Source organism: Arachis hypogaea, chromosome 2, assembly GCF_003086295.3.
Source record: "Arachis hypogaea cultivar Tifrunner chromosome 2, arahy.Tifrunner.gnm2.J5K5, whole genome shotgun sequence".
Classification (NCBI taxonomy): domain Eukaryota; kingdom Viridiplantae; phylum Streptophyta; class Magnoliopsida; order Fabales; family Fabaceae; genus Arachis; species Arachis hypogaea.
In genome coordinates this window covers 90,553,223-90,563,166 of record NC_092037.1, presented here as the reverse complement: position 1 = coordinate 90,563,166, position 9,944 = coordinate 90,553,223, and the positions used below count along the sequence as shown (strand labels likewise).

The 9,944-nt window shown below is 32.5% G+C and overlaps 1 protein-coding gene across 1 annotated transcript; it reads left to right on the top strand.

Moving 5' to 3' along the window:
• The first annotated feature begins 4,181 nt into the window (after window positions 1-4,181).
• LOC112750428 (bifunctional monothiol glutaredoxin-S16, chloroplastic) lies at window positions 4,182-6,818 on the top strand. Its single transcript, XM_025799145.2, has 2 exons — window positions 4,182-4,781; window positions 6,104-6,818. The coding sequence occupies exons 1-2, from the start codon at window positions 4,392-4,394 to the stop codon at window positions 6,605-6,607; spliced, it is 894 nt and encodes a 297-aa protein (XP_025654930.1). The 5' UTR covers window positions 4,182-4,391; the 3' UTR covers window positions 6,608-6,818.
• Window positions 6,819-9,944: the final 3,126 nt, after the last annotated feature.

Genomic DNA, 9,944 nt, shown 5'->3' with positions numbered 1-9,944 from the left:
GTCTTGTATGCAGTCCATTTCAGCCAGGCCCAATTCCCCCATCCAAGCACAGCACCTCTTTTCCAAACGGAGCCGATTTCCTCCCGTCCAAGCACAGCTACTCGGCTCGTGCAAGCTTCACATCACCCCTTTCAGCGAACAGTCAGAAGCGGGCTCCCCTTGGACACCTGTCACCATCATATAACTCTAACGAGAATATCTGTATCCCCCAATCTGTACCCTATAATCCCCCAAATTTGATATACAAAAGGAGAATGAATCAGAATAGGGTCGCACTAGTGTACAGATGTAATTCTGTACAGATATACAGATCTATAATTATTTTATTTAAGCATTTGACACGTGTTGTTCTCATGATTAGGAAGCAGCTGGTTCTGAAAAAGTTGAAGGCATTGATGGGATAAGCAACTGAGCCGGCTTTGTTTGGTGAGATAGAACGGAGTTTTGAAAATCGCGCGTGCCGTTTATTGGAAGCTTAGAACGTGGGCCATGTTGGGGGTTTCAGAAAAAAAAAATACAGGAAAGCCAGCAATTGGGTTAATACGGGGGACGATTCCGTACCATGCATGCTGCTGGTAATCAAGGCTTACTTTTTGAAGAATTACTAATTAAAGTAACCTAATAAAACATCTTCGGCATTATTTGTGGAAATTATTTAAAAAAACTGCTAAAAAACAATGCAAGCAGTCTGGTCCTCTTCCCATAATCGCTCGACGAAAAACTGCTAGAAAATTGCCGAACTAGCCAAGAATCGGCCGGTTGGGCGGACCAGTAGCCTGCCAGTTAGGAAAAAACGACGTCTTTTTTTAATTTGTAGGAAAAAAAACAAGGGGAACGTATCCACTCCTGAACCAACCCCCCTCTTCCCCCAATCATTCATTCATTTGTCACTACTCACACCTGTACTGGACAACTCTGATATCAAAGGAAAACCCTAGCCCTTCATCATCGCCGCTGTCCTCAGGTCCTCAGCGCCACCGCTGCTTCCTCTTCCCCGTGTCGTTTTCATCTTCGCTGGCATGCCGTTTTCATCTTCCTCTTCCCCAGGTATGTCGGCACGTCATTTTCTTCTTCGCTGGCTTCTCGACACAGAACCCAGGTTAGTGTCCCTGCTTTCAATTCTTCGCTTCCGCTTCTTCCTTTTACTTTCTGAATGTTCGATCTTCTTCTTCTTTTGAAGTTCTGAAATTGTTGTTCAATTTTTTTTCCATTTCTCTTGTAATATTTTGTGTTTGACTAATTTTCTTCTCTACAAACGCAAAAGTGATTTTGTTCTGATGGTTTTCAGTGGCTAAGAGAAGGGGGAGTTGAATCTTAGCCCCTTTTTCACTTCTGAACACTTGCTGGTCTTTGAAACAACTTTTGGAGACTTTTTATTTTTGTCTCGTCCCTAGCCACGAGACTTTTTCTTTTTGTCTCGTCACTTGGCACGAGATATTTTACGGTTTTATCGGCTGTGCGGCAGAAACAAAAAAGGAGTAGAAGAGAAGGAAAATTACACCCAGATATATCCTGGTTCAACTGCTAAGTGCAGTGCATCTTACATCCAGTCTCCATCACAAAGATAATGGAATTTCACTATAATCATTCTTGATTACAAGCACCAATTCTCCCTAGGAACTATCCTTCCTATTTGGGACAAGTCCAGAATCTAAACCCAATCCTGAACATGACTTAGTTACTGCCAAGCTTTCAACTGTAAAGTGCTAACCCAACTTACAAGGGGATTCTCACAGAATCATGAAACACAACACAGATGTAGAAAGGAACTCTACGGACATCTATGGCTTTTTCTTTTAATTTTGCACTTTCTGCCTTTTTTCGCTATATGGCTTTTTCATACAAACCTCACTGTTTTCCTTTTTCCATGAGACTCAAGACATGACAAAATTAAATAGAAAAATACAAAACAGAATACATTGAAGGAGAAGAAAATCTGTTAGCTTAGGTAGCTATGAGAACTCTATGTCTTGCACTCTCACTCCCTGCCTCAAGCCCTGGCTGTTCTCCCTTACTTATAGGGGGAAGCCTTCACGGTTGAAACCAAACAAACCAAGCTAAACTTCTTCTTCTTCATGCAAACCGGTTCGGCCAGTGAGAGAGAAGAGGAAACCAAATGCTTTAACCAACATGCAATTACCTCTGGTCCTTCCTTGGTCACCAATAAGCACCAATCCGAGCCTTCCATCTTGCCTTGCTCTTCAAGATGAAGTCCTAGTCCTTGATGCTTCATGATGCATGACAACTCCTAGTCCTTGATGCTTCAATTCTGTGATCACAGGTTTTACTTGGATTTATGTTGCTTTACAAGTACTGAATGAAAGATCATAATACCAATATTTGTTTTGTCTATAACGTTTTATATTTGGAATATATTTAAGATCTATATTAGATTATAACTATATTTTATGATGTTTATTTATAATTTATTTATTATTTTAACATAAAACGGTTCTTTCAATTAAATTATTGGTTAAATCGGTTGGACTAGTAAACTGATAACCAATAGCTAGAACGGTTTGATAACCGGTCCGATTTTTCGAACCTTGAACATTATACACGAATTAATGTGCATTACAAGACGGGTTTGACACTTATATAATAACACCCTAATGTAGACAGTTATGACAACATCCTATCCTACAGTACTAAATCGAACTGCGAGTTATATACGTTTTTCCTTTGAGGGTTATGCACAGAAACATCTAAGAAGATGCTTCGAATATACATGTCTAAATACTGCGGACAAGATACATAAAAAAATTGAATTCCCTTTATAACTTGCTCAACTGTATCGAACGCTTGTGTATATCTATCTTGATTTTATTATATGTCCATTTTTAAATATCTTACTTAATTCAAATTCATTACTTTTCTAACTTCTCATAGTTAATTTTTTTTTTGCCTGGTATTTCGTTCCAAAAGTCAAATTAATCACAAAATTTTTACACTTATTTTTAAATATTCTTTATTTTTTTTTCAGCCCCAACACTTTTATTTGTCGGCAAGTTCATCTTTTCATGAAACTATTTTTTTTGCTTCCTGTTCTAACCATCTTAACACTCTAATTGCATAAACCCACTAACACTCTATGGCCCATACACGTTTGGTCCAAAGCGTGTGCTCTAATGCATTTGCAATAACGGTTAACGGGTCACAAAGAAAGCCCATTACGGACTCTGAATGCTTAGCACGGCTCCACCTACGTCCAGCCGCGACAACGTCACTGACACCTCTGCCGAGTTGTTCCCCTGCTATGATCATCATGCCACTTGTCACCACAGCCTTAAATAAAAACGAATCTTTTCAAATCTTTACACAAATACCTCTGTACGTTATAATTTCCCATATATATATATATATATACTTCCAACCTAGCTAGTAGCAATGAATAATTAAGCCTAATGCGTTGCTATTTAATTTTAGTAGTTACTTCATCGGTGAAAACCATCCACAGTTCAAAGGTTTATTAGAGTTTTACAACTTTAGATTTGGACATAACAGTACAACTTAATCATGAAAAGTGGTTGCGATTACAACAATCAAAGTAGCAATAAAATTCTTAATTAAACCAAACTTGAAAGCTTACAAGACCAATCACAAGCAAACATTGTCATTATTATTCAAAACAAAACCTTCTATATAGCCCACCACCAACATCAAATCATCCTAGCTAGTAGTAATACTATTGTTGACAACTTGAAAAAAAAAAAAACACCTCTAAATTGGTTGTTAATAACTTTTTTTTATCAGACAAATTAGTTTTTAATTAAAAAACTTGACACATTGGTTTTTGATCATTTATAATATTATAAAAATTATTTACTAACAAAATGAATAGATAAACTAAGATCTTATCTTTCAAAATTTTACATAATTTAATATATTATTAACTATACTTTTTTAGAAAATTTAAGAATTAATTTTTCCTTTTAATTTATTAAATACTACTTTTTCTACTATTCTAAAAGACCAGCAGTCAATTCGTAAAAAAAATATTAAACACTAATTTGTTTGTTCAATATAAAAATTTCACCTTTTTTCCCTTAATTTAACTTTTTTGTCTAGCCTTCATTTTTTTTATGGGTTGCTGCATGTATAAGGTGGGATTCGAACCTCCGACACTTGTTTAAGTAGACAAGTGAGTTAACCACTCGACCAACCCAAGTTGGTTGCTCTTATTTTTTTTTGTCTAGCCTTCATTTATTAGTGGGCTTTGAATTACCCTCTTTAATGGACCTGAATTTGTACAAACTTGGACAAAGAAGTTAAAAAGGGGCAAATTAGAGAGCCCAACCCAAAATAAATAAAATAAAAAAGAGAAAAAGAGAAGGTGAGAGAGCAGAGGTTTATCAGTCGACTCACCAGTCACCATTTCTTTCCCCTCATCAATGGCTTCTACAAACGTCTCTTCTATCCAACTCCTCTCTTTCATTCGCTTATTCTCTTCTATTTCCCAAAATACCCCTACTCTTTTCTTCAATTCCCACCCTAAGCCCTCTCTCAACCTCCGCGCTATTTCTCCCAAGCCCTACCACTCATCCAAGAGGTCTCGTCCATGGCTGCCGGTGGTCCTCGCCGTTAAGAACCTCAGCGACACGGACCCGGTCACGGTGTCTCCGGAGAACGGAGAAATTGCCGGAGATTTGCCATCTTCCGCCGGAGTTTACGCCGTTTACGGCAAGGGCGGTGAGCTTCAGTTCATCGGTTTGTCACGGAACATTGCGGCGAGCGTTTCTAGTCATTGGAAATCGGTGCCGGAGCTATGTGGCTCCGTCAAGGTAAAGAAGCTTTCTTCTTGCTATGGTGATTTTGTGGTTTCGGAAATGAAGTGTGAGAAAGATGCTGAGTTATGTGTCTGGTTCCATTTTTGAAATTGTTTATTCTGTTTGCTTCTATTGTTTTAGTTTGCTTGTTTAGAAAAAAATAAAATAAAAGTGGCTTTAGATTTTGAAGAATTGGACTTAGACTCGATATGGCTAGTAATTGAAGTGTTGGAGATGAAGTTGGAGTAACATGTATTGTGAGAAATGTGGTAGATGTTTGCTTTATCAGGTTATGTGCGTAGAATTAAAATCCGCTTTAAGTGAAGAGAGTAAGAGGGTAATATGATAGATAGAGGAAGGGAGTAGTTGAAACATTAAGGAATATTTAGATTTGAGGCTCTGACTTGTGGACATGGTTAATTGGTTATTATAGGTAATTAAGGGAACATTTGTTTGTTGTTTGTGTTGTCTTTTGTTGTTGTTGAATGAAATCTTACCATGACTAGGAAATGGTTTAATTTTGAGTATCTGACTTTGATGAGGAAGGGAACCATGCGACATTTACGTTTCAATGTTAAAGAAATGAATACATAATCCATGTACATATGATCTGTGAAATCAACCTATCAGAGTTTATTTGAGTGAAGTAAAAGAAAATAGGTGGGACTTGGAAGTGAATACAAGGTTGTGTTATGCACAATAGAATGCTAGTGTTGATGGCTGAACAACACTGATTGAGGCTTATTCTGGGATGAAGTTCGTTGACTCCCCTGACAGCAGTCATCAGCCAAAAGATGCTCTGTGCAACTATGCTGTAAAGAATATTTAAGGCTCCTTTTAGAAAGGGGAGAGCAACATGGTGCAATGGGCATTGATTTCGACCCCCTATATTTGAGTCAGTCAACTCCACACCCATATGTGATGCCTAGAGTTGCAAGAGCTGTATTGCTTACCAGACCATCCCAAAATTCTATTGTACTGTTTTTCCCGAAAGTTAGAAGATTTGGGAAAAGAGATTTACGCGCTCATTTCATTTACACGGATTAAGTAGATAATCAATATGAATTATCTGACTTGAAATCTTTGTCTTTATCCTGCTTTTGATTTAATTTAGTTCAACAAAGTTGGCATGATAACAGGTGCAAAGTGCAAACCAACAATATTGGAAGTGACAGAGTCTCATGATTTGTTGTCTTGTTTTGTTTTGTATGCCATAATAACATGATCCAATTAACAGAATGTTTTAGTCTGATTAAGATCACCGTTCTCCAAATCTCCTGTCATATCACTTTCCTGGTTGTGATTTTTTTTTTCTTTTTTGAAATTGTATGTTTTAGTTTGGGGTTGTGGATGACCCTGATAGATCAACTTTAACTGAAGCATGGAAGTCTTGGATGGAAGAACACATAAAAGTCAGTGGAAAAGTTCCACCTGGTAACGAGTCAGGAAACGCCACTTGGGTCAGGCAGCAACCAAAGAAGAAGGCTGATCTTCGATTAACACCTGGTCGCCACATGCAATTAACTGTCCCACTCGAGGAGCTCATTGACAAGCTAGTAAAAGAGAACAAGGTAGTTGCTTTCATTAAAGGATCTAGAAGCGCACCAATGTGCGGATTCTCACAGAGGGTGATAGGCATTCTCGAGAATGTAGGAGTAGATTATGAGAGTGTAGATGTGCTGGATGAAAACTATAACTATGGATTGAGGGAGACACTGAAGCAGTACAGCAATTGGCCAACATTTCCTCAGATCTTTGTGAATGGTGAACTAGTTGGAGGGTGTGATATATTGACCTCTATGTATGAGAAAGGTGAACTTGCTACTTTGTTCAAAAAATAAATGTGCAAACTACTCTGCATTATTTAGATATTCTTTTGAAATGAGGGAACTGGGAGTGGGGATTGGAACATCAATACAGATCATGTAACGTTTTGTTGTATAACTCCTTTAGATAAAAGGAAGAAAAAAGAGAGAGAGAGAGAGAGAGAATTAGTTATGTATATTTGATTTTGATCATTGTAGTAAGTAGAAAGTGTTTGCTTTCTGAATATGTTGTTGTATCTTGGTCTTTTATTTACACTTTACAGCCTCTGCAAAATGTTTATCAGGCGTTGCTCTCAAAAAAATGATGACTGCTGGAGTGCTGGCTGCTAAAATAAGAGATTAAATTGGTTTATTCGTTTAATTTTACGGATTTAAATGGACATTATCGCATTTTGGTTATGAATTTTTTAAAAATGATTAGCTAAATCTTCTATCTGAAAAATGCGACTTTGTTAGTCTTTATACAAAACTAGCAAGATATTTTGCACGGGCAAGAGAAATGAACATTACAGTGGTGTGAATGTGAAGTGTATTTGTGATATTGTTTGGTGTAGAAAATAAAGGAGTATCGTTAATTCGTTATGATTTGAAAAATTATATGTAAATTTTTAAACAGAGAATTTTTATTAAGAAAAAAAAGAATAGGCAGGGAGTTTTTTGTTATTTTGTTCTTTATGAGTGATATTATGAAGATATAAATTATAGTTTGGAATATTTGCCATTTATTTTTATCATTGAGATTGACTAAGATTTGATTTGTATTAAATATGAACAATGAAGAGGGATAAGAAATGATAGTCTAAGTGTTGGAATAATAGTTGTGAAGTAATATTAAGATTTGATTTGTATTAAATATGAACAATGAAGAGGGATAAGAAATGATAGTTTAAGTGTTGGAATAATAGTTGTGAAGTAATAACTAATATGTACTAATAATTATAAGAGTTTTTACAGTGCAATGCATATAAAAATGACATAAGTTGATTTAATACGGATATGAATAAATAGTTGGAGTGGAATTACTGAAATGAGCAATATAATTATTAATTCTTTGGGATATTAAAATATCTTATGTGGTAACATGCGAAGCATTTAACATTAAAGATCTGGATGTTACTGCCGGATATGTAATATTGATAAGAAATTTATACACTATGATATAAATTTGGGGTCAGGAAAGAATGTTAGTAAAACGTGACACCGTGATTGATAATAAAGTTAGAGCAATGTGAACGAAAAAAACAAAAAAAAAAATTATAAGACAAAATGAATGTATCTATATATGAGAATAATAATTAAGAAATACTTGATGTTAAGCCAAAAATGGATATATCTGTATATGAGATAATAATTAAGAAATATCTGATGTTGAAGATTTTGTCATACATTCCTAAATACTTCTCGGTAAACAGCATTCTCTCTTTTGTTAGTATTTTGAGTAAATACTAAATACTAATTTGACTTCTAATCATTTTTTTTTATAGATTACGAGATTTTCGAATAAAAATATATATTTTTTAATTTTTGATATTTAATTTTATAAGATTGGTGAGTTTTTTTTTTTAAAACATACTTATATGACATGTTAATATTAATATATCTTTTATTTAATTTTTATAAATAAAAATAATTTAAAAATTATTAATATTTTTTTTGTTTTACACAGCTAATATATTTGAAAAAAAATAATAAAAAAATAAAACTTAAAACTAAAAACTAAACGGCTTTGACAATTATCATTAAAAGACAATGAGATTTTTAATAAAAAAATTTTGTTAATCGTAATTGGTTGTTAAAAGATAAATTAATAGTTTAATATGTCATGTAGGTTTATTCCGTTAATACAGAGAAAAAATATTAATAAAAGAGTTAATCAATCTCATAAAAATAAAAATCAGAAACCGAAAAAATATATTCTTTTTTGTTGAGGACTTCATTATTTTTGAGATAATTGTTAGAGACCGTTTAAAATTTTCTCCAGCATTTCTACAACACCCTTTTTTAGAACAAAACTCATTGTATAAAATCACAATGAGATATATAGTTAATCATAATTACACAAATATGATCATTAAATAAGATAAAATATATTTGGTTTTCGACCACAAATACAATATACATTTTACAAAGTAATTTTAAAAATCTACAAGTTATTTATACACGATTTTATATAATACACACATTTGCAATAATATGCTTTTCACGAGTTCTTACAAGTTATTCTATGATAATTTTTCAATGATAAAGAATAGAATATGTTAGTGTTGCTTAAAAAAATAGAAAAACTCTCATTTAACATAAAAAAATTTACATAAACAATTAAAAAATATTTGTGTAAAATACTTATAAAGGTAACACTTTAGAATATGCATGTAATGCGAACAAAGTCATTTACCAAGTTAAATTTGTAAATTTTGGTAGATGACAAGATTAATGTAGATGATTTACAAAATTTTAATGTGAAACTCCTAATATTTTAGGACATTTGAAGGAAAAATATTTTGAAAAATCCAAGTGTTTTGTTCTTTTTTTTTTTATAAAATTTTAGAATTTACTGGTTGTAATGTTGTATAAAATAGGTGTGTGGTTAAATTTATTTGTGCTACGATGTACATTTAGTAATTATACAAGAAAAATATATTTTTTTCACTTATAAAGATTTTTCTATATTTATTTAGTGTCAATATCTTAAAAGTTTAAATATATAAATAATGGTTTTTATAATGCAAAGACTTCTTAAATTTAGTTGTTATTATTATAATTTTTACATCATATCAATATAAGTATCATAAATTAATAATTAAATAATAATATTTTTTATGATATTTTAGTGTTAAAATAAAATTATCTTTTAGTATATATTTTGTTATTTTTGTATTTTTTATTTATTATATATTTTTTTATAATATTTTATTATTTTAATTAATAAAATATTATAAAATATTGACTTTTGAAAAAAATTATTCAAAGAGATTGTTTGAATTTTTAAAAATTTTCTTTGAGATTTTTAAATGTTTAGAGTCGATTTTGTATTTTATTTTAAAGATTGATTTGTTCATTATGAATACATAAATATTTAATAATTACGTATATAAGTTAATATTTTTTATTATTGTTGGTGATTAACAAAAAAATTATATTATTTATCTAAAATAAATATTAAAAAATATTTTATATATTTTAAAATTTAAAATATTCAATTTTAAAAATTGTAAAAATTGATTTGGATATTTTTTATTGTTTTTTAATTCCAGTGACAAAAAATGAAAAGAAAGAGAGAGAATTTAATCTTGAGAGTGGATTTGTGAGGAAAATTTTTTGTTTTGGCGCACTGGCTAAGTTTTGGCAAGAT

What these genes read in the sequence shown, in the direction of transcription:
- LOC112750428 (XM_025799145.2), top strand. Translation starts at nt 4,392, where the DNA reads ATGGCTTCTACAAACGTCTCTTCTATCCAACTCCTCTCTTTCATTCGC. An exon ending in AGCTATGTGGCTCCGTCAAG is followed by an intron (nt 4,782 to 6,103) that starts GTAAAGAAGCTT and finishes TGTATGTTTTAG; the next exon opens with TTTGGGGTTGTGGATGACCC.